Source organism: Ictidomys tridecemlineatus, unplaced genomic scaffold, assembly GCF_052094955.1.
Source record: "Ictidomys tridecemlineatus isolate mIctTri1 unplaced genomic scaffold, mIctTri1.hap1 Scaffold_960, whole genome shotgun sequence".
In the NCBI taxonomy this organism is placed as follows: domain Eukaryota; kingdom Metazoa; phylum Chordata; class Mammalia; order Rodentia; family Sciuridae; genus Ictidomys; species Ictidomys tridecemlineatus.
In genome coordinates this window covers 90,850-112,219 of record NW_027526173.1, presented here as the reverse complement: position 1 = coordinate 112,219, position 21,370 = coordinate 90,850, and the positions used below count along the sequence as shown (strand labels likewise).

At 47.7% G+C, this 21,370-nt stretch overlaps 1 protein-coding gene and 1 long non-coding RNA gene across 2 annotated transcripts; one reads left to right on the top strand and one right to left on the bottom strand.

Annotated features, from left to right (window-relative positions):
- The first annotated feature begins 280 nt into the window (after positions 1-280).
- LOC144374936 (NUT family member 2B-like) lies at positions 281-6,070 on the top strand. The gene is made up of 5 exons (XM_078037663.1): positions 281-942; positions 2,070-2,198; positions 3,236-3,375; positions 3,851-4,227; positions 5,969-6,070. Exons 1-5 carry the CDS (start codon positions 281-283, stop codon positions 6,068-6,070), a joined length of 1,410 nt encoding a protein of 469 aa, XP_077893789.1.
- Positions 6,071-12,051: 5,981 nt separating this feature from the next.
- On the bottom strand, positions 12,052-18,824 carry LOC144374941 (uncharacterized). Its single transcript, XR_013434171.1, has 3 exons — positions 18,719-18,824; positions 12,625-12,845; positions 12,052-12,480 (listed from the first exon to the last, which is right to left on the bottom strand). It is a non-coding gene; the product is annotated as an uncharacterized LOC144374941 (long non-coding RNA).
- Between the last annotated feature and the right edge of the window lie 2,546 nt (positions 18,825-21,370).

The window sequence follows — 21,370 nt, the reverse complement described above, 5'->3', positions numbered from 1 at the left end:
AGGGGCCTCTCAGAATCAGGGAAAGCTGAGGTGTCACAGTCAACTGGGAATCCTGGTGTAGTGAAAATGAGATTTCTCAGGGTAGAACTATGACTAAAGGAACACAGCATGAAATTCACTCAAAGGGACATTTGCAAACTGCACAATTTCCCTGCCCAAGGGCCCTGAGCTGGGAGCATTTGTTCTCAGATTTCCACTGAGTAAGAAACTGCTGTCATTTTCCCTCCTCCATTCTCCGCTTTGCTTTGCCTCCACAGCATCTGCATCACGGAGAGCAGGCATGAACTTCACTCCTGGTGCCCACGTGTCTGCGTTCAGGGGCCTACCCTTTCTTCCAGCTGCCCCTGTGCCAACACACCAGCCATTCTGGGAGCTGCCCCCGGCACCAAGGGTGACTGCGCCTATCTCTCAGGGTAACCCTCTGGTGCTGTCCACTTACCCTGGACAATCATATGTGCCAGGGCTGTCCACCTTTGGAAAACATGGGCCACAACTGAGGCCAGTGGGGCCTCCTCATATTCAGAACATTATCCACACTCAGGCACCCCTCAACTGGAGGGCCCCAGGGGCCTTCTGTGGGGGTGTGGAGCATCCTGCTCCATTCCTCACAGCACCTTCTGCCCCGAGGACCACTGTACCTGCCTCAGACAGTGGAGGGATTCAAAACTATGGGATCCACTGGCACCTGGGCCTTCGCCCTCCAGCACCACGACCATTTGCCCAGATGGCCCCCATCATGTTCCCAATGAATGCACGCCAATGGCCAGGTACAGTGTATGGGGAGGGCGCACTACCCACCTTCCCAGCTGCAGTGCCACCAGATGACACCAGCAGACCTCCCAGCGTGTATGAGAACTTCCGGCGCTGGCAGCGCTTCAAGACCCTGGTCCGCAGGCACCTTCCTCAGACTCCTGATGTGGAAGCACTTTCCTGCTTCCTCATGTGAGTGTTCTCCTCCGGCTCCCCCTTGAGCTCTGTCAGGAGGAAAAGCATGGGTTGGAAAGAGGAGGCTGGGATGTAGGGGAACTGCTCGAAAGGTCCTGAGGGTAAGGGGACCAGCTGAGACCCTTACATTCCCAGATGTATTCCCCTCACACCAGGGAATGAAACGTGCCTTATGTCAGGTGCCCATCACAGGCCTGTGAGTGCAGGCAATCTTTGTTTCCAATAATCATCAGCATCACATGGAGGACTCAAGGTCAGAGGAGGTTCCTGGGGGTAATGTGGGCCAGGAATCGAAGTTGGCTGTCTGACTCCATGCCTCCCCCAGTCATTTCACCTTCCACCATAGACCTGATTGTTCTCAGCACAAGGGACGTCCCAACCACAAGTGGGTTTAGTGGTGCTGGCCTCAACCCAGAAATCTATGGCTACCCATACACATTGTCATGAACTCCTGATCAGGACCCTCTGGTGATGTCACACTCGAGGGGAAGCTGTCTTTGGATACTGCATGGGAATGTTCAACTTTGCCCCAGTTTGTAACTGCTCCTAGGCCATTCTGTGCACCGTCTTCAGTCAGCCTGGGACACCATACATGATGCTATGGAAAATTTGTGAAAAAACAAAAAGGCATTCCTTTCTCACAGTTCTTTAGTCAGGATTCCCAGGTAAAGGGTAACTGACCTAAAATCCCATGATTGCTCTCTCCTCTCCTTGCTTGAAAAGACAGCTGGCTCACCTGTGTCCTCACAGTGTCTCCTCCTTCTCCCAGAAGAACACTAATGCCCTCATGAAGCGCCACCCTCAGGATCTCATCTAACCTTCTAAGCACTAAATGCAGTCTCCAGACACCATTCCATTGGGGGTTAGGGCTTCAACGGGTGAATGTTGGGGGATAAAAACATTCATCACATGGTACACCTCAATGATATTTGAGGAATCCAATCACAATCATGCTGGTCAATGTAGCCCTTGGTGTTAAAGTTGTGTATAAGTATCCTGGAGTCCCAATGTCAATACTTGGAGTTGAACATCATGGGGCAAATATAACAAAGGTAGGAAATTATGTTGTTGGTCTACTGATAAAGAAGGGTGACCTTGTGGACACTGATCCTGATGAATTCCAGCCCAGTGCTTCGGTCTCTGTCCCGACGAGAGCCCACCATGACCATGGAAGAGGGCCTGAGGAAGGGTTTGAAGGAATGGCAGCGCACCAGCAACTTTGATCGGATGGTCTTCTTTGAGACTGCAGAAAAGTGAGCCAGTTTTCAAGGCCCAGAGCCTACTGATGGGGGATCATGGTTTGCACAGCAAGGTCTGGTACAGCCTGTCACCTACCTATGTTTGGGCTCCGAGGCATCTAGCTCTCCAAATAGTGGCTCCTTCTAGCTTGAGGCCTGGGCATTCTCTCAGCAACAATCCCAGAAACTCCAGGCTCCATACTCTTGATTCCAACTCTGCCTTGAGGTTCAGGGTCAGGATGGGGAGGAGGTACCAGCCCAGCCAGAGGGTCTGCTGCTGCTTTGCTGGCTCTGCAGAGGGCAAAAGTTGCACTAGATTCACTCGGGCCACCTGCCTGGGAACTGGTACCTCTTTATAGAGTGAGGTCCATTATAACTCATCAAAGTGGCCACTACTTCAACCTGATGTTCCAGAAGAGGGTGGTGGTGGGAAGTGCATTGTCAGGGCCAGCCACCACCTCAGGTGCCCCCAGGACATGTCTCTGGTCCTTACTTCCTTTGCTCCATATAATCCCAGCCTTTCTAACAAGGGAAGGGAAGAACCCACCCTCATTGGAAGAAACCCAATGTTCTCAGCTTAGCTTTCTCTTCCACATGACCCTGCCTGTAATTTGGTATCCCAGATGATCCTTTCAGGGCCCAAGGTCCCAGCCTCAGTACCCCTGAATTGGGTCAGGACCTCTGGTGTTCCCTGATATAAATCACATCCCTGACCATTTTCGACAACTAAACTGATCATGTGGTTCCTGGCAGAAACAGGAGAGAGCCAGAACAAGGATCAGCTAGGGGCCCTGCCTGGGTCCCTCAGATCTGATTCCCTTAAGGTGCTAGTTGATGTAGTGTTTCCCGAGAACTGTAGTTCTTCCTCTGTAGCAGCTCCCTCCTGTCACTGGCCGGACCTACTTCAGGAAGCAACTCCACATTCCTGCCACTAGCTCCTGAATGATAGCTTAGAATACTCCATAGCCTAGAATCCCACACCAGCACCTGCCTGGTATGGCTAACCTGATTCTCAGCTCAGCCTGTGCCTGCCTTACCCAAATCCCATCAAGGTTCATGGAGTTTGAGGCTGCAGAGGAGATGGAAGATCCAAGGATGCAGTTGTCAGGGGTCTTCCAGTGCCGACCTCCTCCTGCAACTCCGAGGCTGGAAATCCGAAGGCCTCCAGTCCCTGAGGCTGTCCAACAGCCAGGTAGGGTACCCACATTCACACAGTAGTCTATGATAGTGTCCAAACAGTGAAAAAGGCCAAGGCAAGTTGTTGTCCCAAATAAGAACTTTTCCTTCAGTATTGGAGATTCACTCTTACAAGAAAAAAAGCCCCTAACACCTGAGGTCCCTGCCACTCAGCTATGAACTGTGTATTGACTGGGCCAAGTACGGATCTCCTTTCTCTTTTTGTCTATCCAAAGAAACAACACGAGATCTGCCTGGGACTTGGGTCCTGGTAGGGTAGAGTGCATGCATTACCAGTCACTACAAATGTCCTCCCACTTGAATCTCCTAGATGTTGCATCTGGTGCACTATTATATCCCTCGGTTCCTGGGTCAGGTTGTCCTCATGCATGGCATACCAGGTTAAGTCCCCTGAACCCTGCCTACTACCAAGTATTTGGGATGAACATGGAATCCTCATTCACACACCACTCTGGTCCTCCCTGTCCTAGCGTGCACCTCCAGAAAGACCAACCCTAAGGTATGGTCCGCCCGCTCATTAGCAGCCAAACCCAAGGCACCAGAGACAAAGGTGCCTGAGACCAAAGCACGCAAGACCAAGGCACGCAAGAACAAGGTGGCCAAGACCAAAGGGCCAGAGAACAAGGCGCCCGAGGAGATCCCACCTGAAGCCATCCAAGAGTACATGGACATCATGGATGAGCTATTCGGGCCTACAAACTTTGCCACGTGGGAGCCCTCCTACTTGTCTACAGAAGAGCTTGGCGCAAACTTGGGAGAGGAAGGACTAGAGCAACAGCCAATACAGGATGATTTACACCCACATCCAAGTCTCCTGAGCTATGTTGATGAGAACTTTGTCAACAAGGTGAGCTGGGCCTACAATCTTGGTGTATAGAAAGTTTCGGCACTCATGGAATTCAGTTTCCTGGCTTAGAATCTCAGATTATTATTATTATTATTATGGTGTGTGTGTGTGTGTGTGTGTGTGTGTGTGTGTGTGTGTGTGTGTGTGAGTGAGAGAGAGAGAGAGAGAGAGAGAGAGAGAGAGAGAGAATGTGCATGCACACATGTGCACTCATACATGGGTGTAGCTGGTAGTTGGGATATAACAACCCCATGATGCAAATGAGCATGGGATTATTATTGCTTCCTCTTTCTCCTAGAAGTCCTCTTGACTTGGGGCCATTTCCTCCCAAGTTCACTCACACTCTCTTCCTTCTCATCCCAGGCAGAGAGTATAATTCATCCTCGCTTCCTGGAAGAAATACTTTCCAACAAGCCACATATAAATATCTTGGCTCTGACAAAAGAACTGGAGCAGCAGGAAAGACACACCACTGACCAGGTAGAAAGCAGAAGGAAGGTCTCCCAGTAGACCTGGGGTAGGTGGTACAGAAGAGAGGCAGGGACACCTGATAATAAAGTGCAGGGACGGCAGGAACAAGAGGGGTTGGGACGAAACAAAAGGTAGACAAGGAGAAAGGGGCACCAGGTAGAACAAAGGAGGTAGAGACACGAGGGTTTCCAGGGTTTCAGAACAGACACCAAGGCACAGAGCAATACCTGGCAGACTAGGAGACAAAGGGACACAAGTATACAGGAAAGGGAATTACCACAGGTGGAGAGGGGAGCAAGGGATAGCAGGTAGATGAAGAAGGCACAGGACCTTACTCATGTGGCCCAGAGGATGTTATCATTATCCTGTCTGTGATGGCTCCCTGAGTGAGTCTGTTCCAGGACACATGATGTAGGATGGAAAAAAAAAAAAGGAAGGAGACATGAGAGCCATGGAAGGGTTCAGGATATCAAGCAGAAAGGAAGCCCAGGGGAGTGTCCAGCAGACACTCAGTGTGTTTTTATGAGACCAAGATGAGTAACAGATCCACTTCCCACTGAAATATGATTGTCCTAATCCCTGTGGCCCATTTCATGCATGAAGAAGAGTTGGCCAGTGCCCATATCCTCCTTCATCTTGTGAAGAAGCACCTTTGCAGGTGCCTCAGGGTCATGATATGTCCCAACAGGACACAAGAGCTTCTGAGGCAGCTGCCAAACAAGGTGCAGAGAAGCGGAAACATCACACTGATCAAGGGGCCAGCACGGAGGACTGGTCCACAGAGGTGGCTTCCCAGGTCGTGAAGAGGAGCAGGACCGCCGAGCCAGAGTTGCTGGGTTCAAAGGACACTGCTGTCCTCCAAGGCTGTCAAGGGTCTTCTTCATTGGGGACCATCCACTCCAACCATCCTCCCCCAAACGGCAGATCCTCCTCCTTAAACCTGGGGAACAAAAGTGTAGTGGGTCCCAGAAAAGCCACTTCTTCTGGGCGGCCACATAAGACAGCCAATGGCTGCAGTGTGGATGAGGACCTCCAAAGCCTGGATTTCCTCCTTAGCTCCCAGCACCGCCTGCTGCCCTGGGAACTGTCCCGGAGCCAGGCCCTTCCAATAGAAACCCTGTGCTCAGGAGATCAAGAAATCCAGGCCCCACCTCCCCAGAGAGGACTCCTCAGCTCCCACCCTCCTCCAGGTGCCATGTCCATGAAGAGTGCTCTCACTGGACGCACATGCTTCATGAAAAACACGCCCTGCACTGGGCCTCCCCTCCAGGTCACTGGAGGGCAAGATGTGGATCTGGAGCTGGCTCAAACCTCACAGCCTCAGAAGAGGAAGTGCACATCATCAGGCAACCAAAAGAAGAAGAGGCCCTGAGGACAGTCGTGTTGACTGGTGGCCTCTGGGGTGGCTGCCCCTCAGGCAAGATCTCACCTGGCTTCATTCTGTGTTGGAAGGTCCAAAGGTTCTTCATCACATAGGACAGTTCCTGTGGGTTCTCAGAAAAATGTAGGGAGTGGGAGGGTATAGTAAATGTAGAAAGAGGGTAGGGGGAGGTACTGAGAGGGGAGGGTCACAATGTTCAATCCTGGGTGGGAAACTGTACCTTGTTTGACTGTCACTGGGAATAAAGGCAGTTTGGTAGGAAAAAAAAATCTCCAGCTTCTGCCTTCTGCCATGTTTTCTGTGCACCTCCATGCAGTGAGAACTGAGAGGTGATAACTGGGGTTGCCAGGACCCAGGGTGCACAAGTGTCCATCTATTGGGTCTTGTTTCCAGATTTAGATGAGTCCTCCCCCTAATCCTGGGAGAAAACAGACAAGATTCCAAAACCCAACTCATCACCCCATGGAAAAGCCTCTCTTGGTTTAGGGGATCTTCTCTGTGTATCCCTCTATGATCTTTGCCTGTTAAACATCTCCCTTACCAATCATCTGAGGGCCTGCTATGAAGAGAAATCACAAAGAGGCAAAGCACATCTCCCTTGGTATTCACAGCTCTGAGGTCTGAGGACTAACTGGTGGCTCTCAGATCTTAGTGTGACTAGTTCTGAGATTGAATGTCAGGGACCCTCAGCTCCTAGTGATCGAAACTGCCATGTTGCCTTCTTGGGATCAGTAGCCAGCCTCTTCCATCAGTTCCCTGGAGATCATCTGACAACTGCACCTAGCAGTTCCTGCAGTTCTCCACTTATTTGATTTAAAAGGTGAACTCAGGCATGCACAGTGTCCTTCCAAGATACCCACAGTATTTCTGCTTAGGCATGGTTAGGGCACTCCACACTAAGGACCATTGAAGGGGGTCCCAAAGGGTTGAGTCCTGTTGAGCACTGCAAATTGGAGTCGTCTGGGGAGGACCTGCTATGGAAGCAAAACTCTCTGAGTGACTGTGAGGCATTTGTGGCAGCCATGGCCATCACAGACAGGGGCACAATTTTTTATCAATTTATTGAGAACATTGGGCCCTTCTGTCTCATTTAGATGGAGAGCTGCTTTTGAGCCTTCAAGCCCCTGTGCAATTAAGTAAATTCTAGAAATAACCCTGGAAACAATTTTTTCCTAGACAGCTTCTTTCTCCTCTCCTGAATGATGATGGACAATATTATTCAACTGATCCCCAGCATGGCTGTGGTCTCCCTGTGTAGGCTTCCTGTTGAGAAGACAAGGCCGACCTTTATACCTCTCCCCCCTACAGTTGCAGTTCTGACCGCAACTCACTGGGGACCCAGCAGGCTGCAAGTCCTGACTGCATCCCAAGACAGACCCACCCCCCACTCATGCAGTGCTCTGATCCTCCCATATGTAGTATTGGCCCCACCCCGACCCCAGCCTGACCAATACTGAGTGTGACTGGCCCAAATGTAATGTAATCAAGTTCTCCTACAAATCAATGAGGAAAAAAGAAGGCTGCATATCACATGGTTTGCCAATTAACAAAATGTGGAACTCTACCAAGGAGAATACTTAAATTGCAAGGAGGCCAAATTTTAGTGTCATTTGTGAGATAAAGAACTGGGGTGACTTCAGACATGCACAAAAGTGATTGGAAGTGAAGTTGTTTGTGGTCTGTCATGTGCAATCTAACTCCATGGTTCTCCATAGGACCCAGGTTCCATGCCTTCAGAATCAGGGTCACAAATTTTTATCAAGTACCTATTGACAACTTTGAGCCCTCCTGTCTCAGTTGGATAGAGACCTGCTTTTGAGCCTTCAGGCCCCTCTGACATTAATCAGGTTTCTAGAAGTAAGCCTGGAAATAGTGTTTCTGAAGACAGCTTCGTTCTCCTCTACTGAGTGATGCTGGACAGTGGGGATGGATGGAAAAGTGTGGCATGGAGAAAGGAGGCTGGGATGTAGGAAAACTAGAGGGAACATCCTGAGGGGGGAGGGATAAGCTGAGAGACCTATATTCCCAACCAAGTTCATCACACCAGGGGAGGAAATGGGCCTTATCTCAGGTGCCCATCACAATCCTGTGAGTGAAGCAATCTTGGTGCTCAATGAGCATCACCATCACTCAGGGGATATAAGGTCACAGGAGATTCCTGGAAGTAATGTGAGCCAGGATGGAGAGTTGGTTCTCTGACTCCACATGATTGTCCCTCACTTAGTATTTTCACCTTCTAGCATAGATCTGATTGTTCATGGCAGGCAACATCACAACTAGTGTTGGAGATGCGGGGGGGAGGCACCAGTATAGATCTCTCTGGACACCCAACCACATTTTTCCGAGGAATTCCTGCTTAGGATATTGAGGTGCTGCAGAATTCATGAGTGAGTACTCATTCCATTTGGATCCTCCGTGGAGATGTACATCATTGTCTCAGGCTTTAACCCTGCTCCCAGGGCACTCTGTACTCTGTCTCACTCAAATAAGGCTGCCATATGTACTGCTACAGAATGGGAAGCTGAAACCACAGGCATTCATCTCTCACAGTTCTGAATTTGGGAAACCCCAGAAAGATGGTGCGAGATTTAATGTCCAGTGAGGTTTTTCCCTCCAGGCTTGAGAAAATGGCTACCTTGCCTGTGACCTCCTATGGCTAAGAGAGCTTTAGCATCCCTTCCTTTTTCTACAAGGGCACTAGTACTATCATGGGAACTCTACCCTGATGACATCATTAAAATCTTAAGAGCCGCTGAAGCCACCATCTCATGGAGGTTAGGGCATTCACTCATGCATTCTGCAGGCCAAAGCATTCAGGTCACAATACACAAAAACATCAAGAACTCAAGAGAAATCAGATTCCAGTATAGTACTTGATGTTCTCTCTAGTATATAGAGCATGTCCTGGATGCAGGGAGCCCACATGGGGTGGTCAGAGTGATTGGACAGAAGAGGCAAAGGCAAGGCCTGTGTTGGGTCAGGTCAACTTGCAATGAAGTGTGGGTTGTGGATTGTGACTGATCCTGATGAACCCAGGCCAGTGCTTTGGCCCCTATCTGGACTGGAGCCTACCATGAATCTGGAGGAGGGATTGTGGAGGGGTCTTCAGGAATGGCAATGCATACCTTTGATCAGATGATCTATGAGATGGCAGAAAAGTGTGTCAGGTATCTGGGGCTAGGCCTAAGTGCTCGGGAACATGGGTTGAACAGCTGGCTCTGTTGGAGCTTGTCACCCAGCCAGGAAGGGCATCTGCTACCACAGAGAAAACCACTGAACACTTACATCTCCAAGCATTACTTCCCTCTACCTGGAATGCTGGACACTCTCTAATAGTCCCAGAAGCTCCGACCTCAACGTTCTTAGTTCCACCACTGCCTAGAGGTTCAGGGTTAGGGTGTAGGGCAGTAACCAGCCAAGCTCAGGGGGTGTCCACCATCAGTGAGGTCTGTTCACAGGGTACAAGTTTCACTACCTTGGGGTTGGCCAACCACCTGGAAAATAAACCATCTTCTAGCATATGGATCACCCCTGCTCATGAACAATGCCATAATAAACCCTGATGTTTCAGAAAGATTTAGAGTTCAAAAAACATGATCAGGGAACGCCAGTGTCTCAGATGCCCCAAGCACACACCTCTGGCCTCGTAATCCATGTAATTCTCGCCATTCAAACAAATGAAATACAGCCCTCTTTGGAAGGTGGGTTGGGGTGGGAACCCAGGTGTTCCACTACTTTCAGCACAGCTTGGACTTTCACATGACCTCTGCTGAGTCTTGTGTTCTTGGTATATAGTCCTAACCCCAACATTCCTAGAGAGAGAGTTGTCTTCCATAAATCATATCTTTGACCAGATGCTGAAGCTTGGCTTTTCTGTGTGGTTCAGGGCAGGGACATGAGAAGCCTGGAATAGGTGTGGGAGCATCGTAAAGGAATGTGCCTGGTTCACTAAGGACCACATGGTTCTCTTCAGGTGCTAAGTGATGTCAGGAGCACTCAGAATGGTTTCCGCATTGGGAAATAATCCCTCCTGGGACCAGCCCATCCCATGGTCTGAGCAGTACTCCCCATGCCTGCTACCAGATCCTCATTGCTATGAAGCTACAGCTTGAGTTTTCCAATAAGAAATTCTTTTCTTAAATAATTCTATGTCTTGCTTACCTGTCAGGTTTGTGGATTTTGAGGCTGAAGAGATAGAGGACTCAAAGCTTCAGTTGATGATAGATTCCAGTGTCAGACACATCCAATCCCATAGAGGCTCAATATTCCACATTCTCCAGTCTTTGAGACTGTGCAGCAAGAGAGAGCTAAACACATTCCCATAAAAATTGATGATTAAAAAACTGGTGATGATGGAGTGTGATAGCACACATGTGAACACTTTTTCAGAATAGGGCACTTCTCTTGCCAGTGGAACAGCCCCTGAGCATTTGGGATTCCAGATGCCCTTGGATTTGAAGTTTATAAAGCCTAGTCCAAGGTGCTACCTTCTCTCCCCCTGCCTATGTAAAGAGTCAACACACCATCTGCCTAGGACACGAGGCCATGTGGCCCAAGTATATCGAATACGGGTGTCTCAAAATGTCCTCCCACGTGACATACATTGTCCCACAGGTGCAGAGTCTTCACTAATGGTTCCTGATGTCAGAATGTGCAGGGCCATTCTGGACCAGAGTAGATCCCTTAAACATTTTCTTTCACTGAATGGCTGGAGCACAGCTAGAAAAACCATGTATGCATCACCCTCTTACCCTCTGTCCTAGTGTAAACCTCGAGAAAGACTGGCCCTGAGGCTCACCCACCAGAAGTTTAATAGTGCAGGTATCCAGAGACCAAAGTGCCTGACGAGATCACACTTGAAGTCATAACTGTATAGATGGACATCATGAACATCTGGTGGGGTTTCCCAACTTCAACATGTGGGTAGGCCCACATTTGGCCATAGCGAAGTCCATGGGAAACTTGGAAGAGAATGAAATGGAGTGACATCTAAAAGGGGACAACTTGTAACAAGATCTAAATTTCCTGCCCTAGACTGATGAGCTGTACTCCAAGAGGACTTTTTCACCAAGGTGGGCTGGGGTGGGAATCCAGCTGTGTACAAGACTTTGAGAATGTCAACCTAGACTCATGGAATTATCTTTTATTCTTTACATTCTCAGCACTGTTTGTCTGTTGGGTGGGGTAGCTCATGGTCTTGATTTAACAACTCCATGGTGTGAACCAGAAGACACCATCCATGCTTCCTACAAGTCCCAGAGGTGTCTTGGGCTTGGGGACACTTCCTACCAAGGCCACACACAATTTTTTTCTTCTCCTCCAGGTGCAGGCTCCATTTTCCACACCCCCATTTCTTGGAACTATTGCTTTTCATAGGACTACACATGGCTATCTTGACCCTAACCAAAGAGCTGGACCAGGAGGAAGGACTCACCCAGCAGAATGGCCATCAGAACTTCAGTCTGACACCAAGACAGGTGATACCTCCCATTCATTTTTACACATCCCCCAAGTCCCTCTGTCTACCCTCATACCCAATACAGACTGAGCATGGGCCATTTCTGTTCTGTAGCTGGTGAAAATGCAACTATTGCCCTCAAAGTAGAAATTATCAGTGGAGCTGCCCCAAAGTTTTGTTATACCCCGACTAAAGTGCTTCTAAATCAGCTGCCAGCCAAGGTATAGAGGGACATAGTGACAGCACTGGACATGAGTCCTATATGGAGATCTGGCCCACCAGGGGTCACCTCATAGAAAATTAAGAGATTCAGGGTCACATAACCCTAGGTCCTATAATGAAAGCTCACTGGTATCTTCCTGCACTGTTGCGAGTCTTCCTCAATGGTTCCCATCCAGGCCTCAACTCTTCCCTGGACCACAGAATCTCTTCTCTAAGCCTGGGCCACAGAAGGGCAGTGGGTCCCAGCAGGACTTCTCCTACCGGAGCCACATTAGAAAGCAGAGGTGTTTAGTGAGGACAACCATGACCCTCCATACCCCAGACATCCTCCTGGCTTCCCAGCACCTTCTGCTGTGCTGCAACTGTCCCAGACCCAGGACTTCACAAAGGCCCCTTCATCCCTGGAGGCTGAGCACTACAGGCTCCTCAGCCCCAAAGAAGAGTCCTCATCCCTATCCCCCTCCTGATGCCAATCTATGAAGTGAGCTATAGCTTGACACTCAATGCATGCAGGAAAGACACTCTACTCTGGGTCTCATCTCCAGGTCTCTGGAAAGAAACATCTGGCTCTGGGGATGATTCCTATTGCCCAGAATCTGAGAGGAAGTGTCAGTCATCAGACCCCAAAGGAAGAAGAAGAGACATTGAAGACAGTAGCATAGGTATCTGGTGAGCCAACCTCTCAGGCAGGGTCTTGGTGAGATCTCCCCTTCAGTACATCCTGCAACACAAGGGGCAAAGATCCTTGTCATCCAGAGCTGATCCTGCTAGTCCTCAGGAAAGGGAGGGCAAGGCCAGGGCACTGGGAATATAGGAGGAAGGCCAAAGGTGGGAACTGGCATGGGAGAAGGACAGAGGTGCATACCTGGGGCAAAGCTGTACATGGTGGGAGTTCACTGTCAAGAGTGAAGAAAAAGCACTTAGTAGAGAAATGTTCTCATGGCTGCTGCCTTCTGCTGTGGTGTCTGTGCTACTCTGTGGGGTGAGGACTGAAAGGAGGAGGTATCTGCAGATTCCATCCCTCAGGGTGCACAGATGCAGGGCCAAGCCCTTGCCTCCATATTTAGCCTGCACCTTCCACTGATGCTGGAAGAAAAAACAGACCAAAAGCTTAACAGAAACCCAGTCATTATGTTGTTTACATAGCCTCAGTTAATTTAAGGGGCCTTCTCTGTACATCCCTGCATGAACTCTGTCCCATAACCATCTCTGTTACCAACAGGCTGAGGGTTCAAACATCCATCTGGAGAGCAACCACAAATAGGAAAAGTGCACCTCCCTTAATATTATCAGTTCTGACATTCCAGGGACAACATATCTCAGATCTTAGCATTCACAGCCCTAAGAGTGAATGACAGTGACCCTCAATGTCCAGTGGTAATAGCTCTGCAACTGTGTTCCTGACAGGAGGAGACAGTGGCTACTGAGAGTTCCCAGGAACTCTTTCAACAGCCAGACCTAGTAGCTCTTAGCAGCTCTCCATTGCTCTCTGTCATTCTCTTTCATAACTGCCCTCAGGGTGACCTTCCAGGTCTGCTTTCAGTGCCAGCAGCCTTTCCTGTAACCAGTTCTTAGTAAAATCAGCTCTACCTACTCTACTTGAGATAAAAGGCATGCATAGGTTGAATATAACCATGTACTTGAGGCCTCACTAGGAGTTATGCTGCACCACAAGGGTAAGTGATACAGGCACTTTTTGCATAAGGAGATTGGGAAGGAAGCTCATTTACTTAAAAAGAAATACAAAGGTGGGCTCAAGCACACACAGTATCCTTCCAGGAAACCATGGGACTTCCCTGAGGTTTGGGTAGGAAGAGGCTCCTCATACAGCAGAGGCAAAACAGCTAACGAGATTCCAAATGGTGGTATCATTGAAAGAGAATGAAGGATGGAGTCATCTCAAATATACTTTGACCAAATATAATTCTAGGTCACAGTGACATAATTAGGTCAGCCATGAATGTCAAAGACAGGGAAACCACTTTTTTCTTTCCTTTTTGTATTTTTGGCGGTGCAGGTTACTGAACTCTGGACCTCACACCAGCTAGGCAAGTATTTTATCACTGTGCCACAACCCAAGTCCCCAAAGATTTCTTTAAATGCCTCTGGGAAAGTGTTGGCCCTTTCTCTTCTGTCTCATGTAAGAGAGATGTTTGGAGCCTTCAGTCTTTTAAACCATCATAGAATTTTCTACAATTGGCAATGGGGATGGCATTTTACTTAGATACCTCTTTTCTGATCCTGTGGAAGAGGCTAGATATCCAGGCTGAACAAATATTCAGCATGACAAAGGGCTTCCTGCAATGGTGGACAAGGCTTCAATTTTAGACTTAAAAGTCTAAAATTTTAGACTTAAAAGATGCATTTTCCTGTATACCAGTACATGCATATCCTTAAAACCTGAGTGTTTTGAGGGTCCCTCTGATAAGTCCATCTAATTGACCTTGACTCTTCTACCCCTGCCTCAGGAAGACCTGAGCCTGGCAGGCCAAAACCAAAGTGAGCTGAGGCAAGCCGATCTGCTATCCTTCTGCAACAAATCCTGCCCACAGTGGGGATGCCCACTGCACAACTTTTCCAAACCCCAATTAGCATAAACTTAGACCAATAGTATTGGTTCTCCTTCCATTTAATAAAGACAATAAATAATATTTTTACTCAGGAAAAAAGTGAAGTTGAACCAATGGAATTCCCAAGTGCAAAACACTTTCTGACTAGCCACATGCACTTTTTAGAGTATTTATTTTTCAATTACACATGGACACAATGTCTTCATTTTATTTTCATGTGGTACTGAGGATCAAACCCAGTGCCTCATGCATGCTAGGTGAGTGCTATACACACCTCTGAGCTGAAACTTCAACTCACAACCCTGCATTTCCATGAATTCTAAAGAAAACGTGCAGTGTGGGGAAGGTTGTCTAGTGTTGCATTTCACATGGTGTAATACGGAAGTGGCACATTAAGATATCATAAAACAGTGCATAAATACTTTTCTCTCTTTACTGAATTCAAGAGGTTTAAAGATGTATGAAGTTTTGAAGCATTTTGGTGATGGCTTTCCATGATAGAGAGTTGCTGGCTCAGGGTGCCAGGGACATATGGGGAGTGCTGCTAATGCTACAATCTGAGAGCCCCTGGCACTCCAACCGCAGAACTGCTAATACTAAGGGAGCTAGTTGTACTCTGCCTGTTTGTGATTGCATCTAAATTAACCCAAAGAAGCCTAAGATGTTTGAGAACCTCTTCTCTCCTGATGCTAATTCTGAATTTCCTTCCTGCCCCATATATACCAGGATATGTAGGTTTTAATGCTTAGTGGGTGAGCAACATGCAGAAAGGGCACTAAGAGAGCAACTTCCTCTGTAAGCAGCCCAAACAAGTGTTCATGCAGGTTTACTCATCTGAGAGTTCTTCAGTTCTTCCAAATAATATCCCCTCTGCACATCACCACATGAGCCTACATCTACCTGGAGAAGGCCACATTTTCTTGCAGCAGTGCACTTTGTGCTTACTTCTGAATCTAGGCCTCAGGGCCCTCTTCTGTATATTGACAATTCTTCCTTATTTACTTTCCCTTGTTCCATGAAACAAAGCTCTATTACATCTTGTGGTTTTCATTTACACTTTCAATGTTATCTGTACTTCACATATGATACCACACATACATATATACATATGAATGTATAGATTCATATGTCTACTTATACACATATATGCGTTTTAATTCACATGACAAGGGTAAATATTGTTTACTGGCTATATCATGAATGGTATGCTCAATAGAATAGTTGCTTTCTTAGGTGGAATTTATTTCTGGTTACCATGGGCATGCCATGGTATTCATGGTTACCATGGGCATGCCATGGAATCAGGGAGAGTAATTAAGGAATAACTGTAGGAATTAAGAAAACTGTTTCTGAGAACATATTTATCAAAATAGTGCCCAGTCTGGGTTCAAATATCTTTGAGACTTAAAACAACCCTTGTATTCCCAATTGTCTAGATGCAAGACTCTGGATGAGAAACCTAAAGATAAGGGCATATTGGTCAATGTCTAGTTAGGAAAAGACCAAGGGGCTGAGGTTGTAGCTCAGTGCCAGGGTGCTTATCTAGGATGTGTGAGGCCCTGGGTTTGAACCTTAAGAGTAAATCAAACAAACAAATAAATCATGTTCATCGGCATCCACAGAAAAGAAAAAAACTTAAAAAAAGAAAAATCCAAGATGACAACAGAAAGTTTTCTCAGAGAAAAGACCCAGGAGCTCTACAAAAAATTGAGTAAACAATAATGTGAAAGAACTCTTGTCAAATTGAGTAATAAACTCCAATCCATAAAGATAACATTAAATTATCTGCCCTGCAATATCTAAGAAGTGTTATAGAGCAGGCATTTTGACCTTTAATCTACCTCATTACATTATCATCCTTCTGTGGCTTTGAAAGCATATGTAAGGTAAACCAATTACAAGGAAGAAAATTTTATTTTGACTGAACATTTCAGAGATTTCTTTCTATGTATACTTTGTCAGCTTCATGGTTCTGGAGACTCCATGGAGGTAGAACATCATGGCAGAGATCACACATTGGAGTAATGCTGCTCACCTCATGGCAGCTGAAAAGTAGACAGCATGAGGCCAGGGTCCCAATATCCCCCTCAAGGGCATGTCCACAACCATGCAACCTCCTTCCAGTAGGACCCACCGCCTACTGTTTCATCACCTCTCAATATTGCCAGAGGCTGATGAGGAAATATTTATAGACCCTTCGTGGATATTTAAGATCCAAATCACAACACATACCTCATTCTATACTTCCTACAGCAGGCTGCATATGCCTAACACTGTATGCTGGTATTTGGAATTCACAGCTGTGACTTAAGCAAGGTCAAACTGGGTCTCACATGTGGACTGGTGAGAATCATACAGAGATATGGGATTCTGACTACATTCTGGCAGTGAATGAACACTTTGGTTGTTATCTCTTTGGGAGGGGAAAGCACATTTCATGAGAGGGTGGAAGAGGAGCCAACTGCAAGTGGTAGTAGTTCAGTTTATCAGTCGGTTCTCTGCTTCTCAGGCACATATCATAACTGTCTTTCCTGAACTTCTCTGAAAATTGTTTCAGCCAAACTTAATTTTCTGCTTGTCCACCCTGGGACATGCTGGATTCTACAAGGAAGATTATTCAATGTTACTGTAATAGTTAACTCCATGTACTGATTTGGCTAGGCACAAATACCCAGCAGTTTGGGCCAAACACCAGTTAAATGTTACTGTGAAAGTTTTTGTTTGGGGCGTGGGGTGGGACTTCGTATATCCAGTCAGCGGACTTTGATTAAAACTGACTACCTTCCACTGTCGGAGGGTCTCATCTACTTAATACATATATGGCCCCCGGAAGCAGACCTCAATTGCCATGTCCCTTAAATACATCTACTAAGGGACACCTAAATATTTTCCTCTTCACAACTATTGCTACTACCACAACACAAACACACACACACACACACACCTGAGGTGGGGTAGTTAATACAAACTCAATACACAAGGAACTCTCCATAGGTATCTCATCTTCATATACAAGCTCACACACTCCCAAATATGAAGAAATAACTCCCTGTCTTCCAAAATGCAGAAGCCTGCCATCTTCACACCACACAATGAATATATCCATCCTACTGCTCCACGAAATTAGTAACCGACCAGCTTTCACACACTCAAGTACATGTGCATGAGAAATGAAAATAAAATTTATTCAAAATCCCTTGTACCAAAACATGATGTCCAGAATGTACAAATATCCCTCCTCCATTTCCCAACTATAACAATCACATTGAAAGTGCAGAGAAAACTACCCAAATGCCTTCCTTAACATAGCCCATATGCAAACACATATATATCCAAACTCCCCAGGGTGTGTTCGTGGGAAAAATATATATATACAAGACCACCACAAGTAAAATATTACAAAAACCAGAGCTTAATTTCCCTTGATCTCCAATATCCACACAGAACAAGAAGATGACCATCACCACTTTGTCTGACCCACACTTCTGAACACATACCACATTCTTGTCAGGCAGTCGAGACAGAGCAAGATCCAAATTATGAATGCACATCAACACATTAGGGACCCCACCACCCCATCAAAGGAACAGCGAAAACAACCAGAGCCCTCTGAACTCCTACTAACCATCCAGGACCAGCGCAGCATCTCATTTTCTCACCCAAATATCCACCCCCGTGATCTCATGCCCATCAAAACGGAAGGAAAACTTCCTGGCACACAGAAATATCCACAGGGGCCCCCAACAGCCCACCAACGCATACGCGAGACCATATCATCAATTTCACTGCCGCAGTACACAAGCACCACAAATTAATAAGACAACATTACTCTCTTTATTGCACACGACTTGTGGTCAAACGGTTCTCCCATCATCATTTAGGTGCTCTGTCCAGATGGGTCCACCAACAGCCCACCTACGATGGCCCGTCAATCACGGGGTGACCACAGCAGACTCAGCACACTTGGCTCAGTGTGTTCCCTTCTGCAAAGTTGCTAAGGACAGGGAAATGAGCGGCCTTCAGCTAACAACCCTGATGCCAGCTGACAGTGTCCCCAACATTCACAGGTTTCAGGCGGAACAAGAAGATGACAGTCACCACTCTGTCAGACACCTACAGGAGCCTTAGACCTGCTGACCAGGACCGCGCTTCTCAGGCACCAAACAGGTGCCCTGGAGCCGGGTTTCACACAGGCTGCAAGGGACATGGATGGAGGATGCGTCGACATGGGCGCCGCACTGGCCATCTCGCCCCTCACTGCCAGGCCTGCTGCGGGCCGCCTGCATCCCTGGGGAGGCAAGGCTGGGCCTGGGCTGTCTGGCGAGGCGCAGGGGCCAGAGGAACGGGCAGGGACACAGTGGGGACCGAAGAGGTTCGCGGGTCCAGTACCTAGAGGCTTATGGGACTGAGTCTGGACGCCGCCATGGGAGCCCAGCTGGCCGTTGGGAACCCGCTGTCTGTGCTCGCGCCCGTGCCGTTCCCTGCAGGAGCCCCCAATGGACGCTGGAGCCGTTGGATGGCAGCCTGTGAGCGCGCCCTTCCATCCAAGCATGTGCTCAGGCGCGAGGGATGCAGGAGGGACAGCGGTGACCCTGCAGGAGGAAGAAATGGGTCGGGAAGCTTGCAAGGTGTCTCCGGCAAGAAGGCTCCCCATAAAGAGCCTCTGGGCTGGTCCTTCTTTCAGTGGGAGCACCTGAAATGACAAAGTGATTTTCGCAGTTACAAACTGGTCATGCCTACAGTAGAGACCACCCTGCTGCAGTCCTTGGAAGCTAAGGAAGCTCTCTACCCTGTGCTCCTTCCCATGGCCAGTTTGCACAAATTGAATTTGACTAGTGTTATTATATGAGCACCTGTGGTCTAGCAGTTTGAAGCAGTGCAAACTGATTGCATGGGGTAAGGGCTGAAGCTCAGTGGCAAAGCACTGACCAAGAGTATACAAGGCCCTCAATTTGACCTTGGTTTAGCAAATAAAATTTGCTTTCAAAATCTGGTCTCCAGCATTCATTACAGTGTATGATTATTTTTTAAAAATTTTAAAAACCTGTGGAATGAGAACATAGTTTTTCTGCACTGCATATTTTATATCACTGCTTCAAAAGAAATGACAAGGGAAGAAAGAATGAAAGAAGCTTCTTTTTAGTGCCTGAATATCATGGTTTGCCCCCTCCTGCCATTTATTGAAAAGACTTATAGTAAGGTGTTAATATTTCATGAACACCAAACTGTGTGTTTTGCAAGCCAGGGATGGGATAAAAAAAAATCATCACCAACAAAAACAACCAGGAAAAAAACACTTTATACATAAAACACAATCCATACCCCACAGATTTTTAGAGTATTGACTGTTCATACCGGTGACTTTGTGGCTCACTGGTCCTGCCCATCATTGGAAGCAAAGACAATTTGGTTGTTGAAAGACAGGGCCACCTGTCACACCCCTCTCCTGTGGATTTTAGAAACTACTTCAAAATGTCCCAGAGGCACACACCACTTGTGTCACCCCTGAATTGCCTGAAGGGAACTCAAGGTTCTTCTATACCTATTAGAGCTCTTCATGGAATGTCTGCCCAGCCCCCCCTCCACCCAGGCCAGCTGTCCTTGGCCCCTCCCCCCCCTGCAGAATGTCTGGATCCAACATTCCACTGTGGTTTACATTTAAACTTTGGCCAGCTTGGCTCAGTTGGACCCTGAGCATCCGTTACAGACAGGTCACTCTCTGGGTCCTGTACTGACGTTTCCCACTGTGGAGACTGTGAGACACTGTGTCAGGTGTCCTGCCTGAACTTCAGAAGGAGGTGAGCCTGGACAGTCAGGGGTCTGTTATCTGAGGGCCAGTCACCCCCCAAACCCTTGGGAGTTAGGATGGAGCACTTACCCTGTGGTCAACTGATTGAATAGAAGGAAGGGAAGGAAAGAGCCTTAGACAGTACACTTGACATGGCCCAGGAAGCCCCGGGAAGACTGATACTGCTCATGGGGAGGAGGGCTCCTAAGACCCAGGTCCAAACTAATCCGGGGAAGTACACTGGGTCAGCAGAAAGGAGAGAGGCCACGGGATTGATTCCTTGTAGAATGGACCCAGGTCACTGCATGGTTTTTTAGGCAGTCACAGATGGTGTCACAGTGAGGGCTTCCTGGAGTCAAGATGCTGAGCCCTGTGTCCATTCTTCAGACACATGGAAGCTGCCTGGGATATCATTCTGAGGGGACTGACTGAGAGTCTCAGATCCTAAGTGGGCAGGGGTAAGAAGTGTTCTTAAGTAGAAAAGTGCCCAATGGGGATCTCAATGACCACAGATGCCGTGCGATATAGTCTCTGTGGGTGAGGCTGCAGGGCACTCCAACTGCCATAGCCCAGGGTCCCTCACAAACTTCCTGCCCAGGAAAACTTCTCCTTCCATTCAGACAGCAGGTGTCATTGATTCCAGAAGGGCAAGGAACCCAGGAAACCTTAGCCAACATAGATTTGGGCCTCTGGGGGATCTTCTGAATCGTTATCACTTTCACACTCTCTGTGTGTAGCCTCAGCTCATTGTTTTCAAGTCAACACAGAAGACTTTGGCTTACCTTCATGGTTTGGTTGGTACTCCATGATAAGGGAGCACATGTGGGGTGCTCTTCATTTTCCAGGATCAGGTTTGAAGATGACTGGGTTCTTTTGAAGATAGGAAGGAGTATAGCACACAGTTAGGAAGGGGCTCTACTCATATTGTCATTGGAACTTAGGCAGCTGTCCTGATTAATACATGCAAGTGTTGAAGTGTGGTACACCTCCCATTCTTTGACCTCACTCTGCATAATGTCCTGGTGAACAGGAATGTGCTCCCAACAACCTTGCTGCAGGTAGCAGCTGGTGCAGGCCTGAGTCTCTGTGACACTTCCCTTCCCATTATTAGGAGTGCAAAGGAAAAGGACATCAGAACGGCTCTAATTCCCAGGCCCAATAAAAAAATGACCAGTGTCTGTGAAAACCTCTGGAAAACCCCAATCCTCACCATCCCATCAACTTCATAAACCTCAGTAACCTTTGTTAGTCAG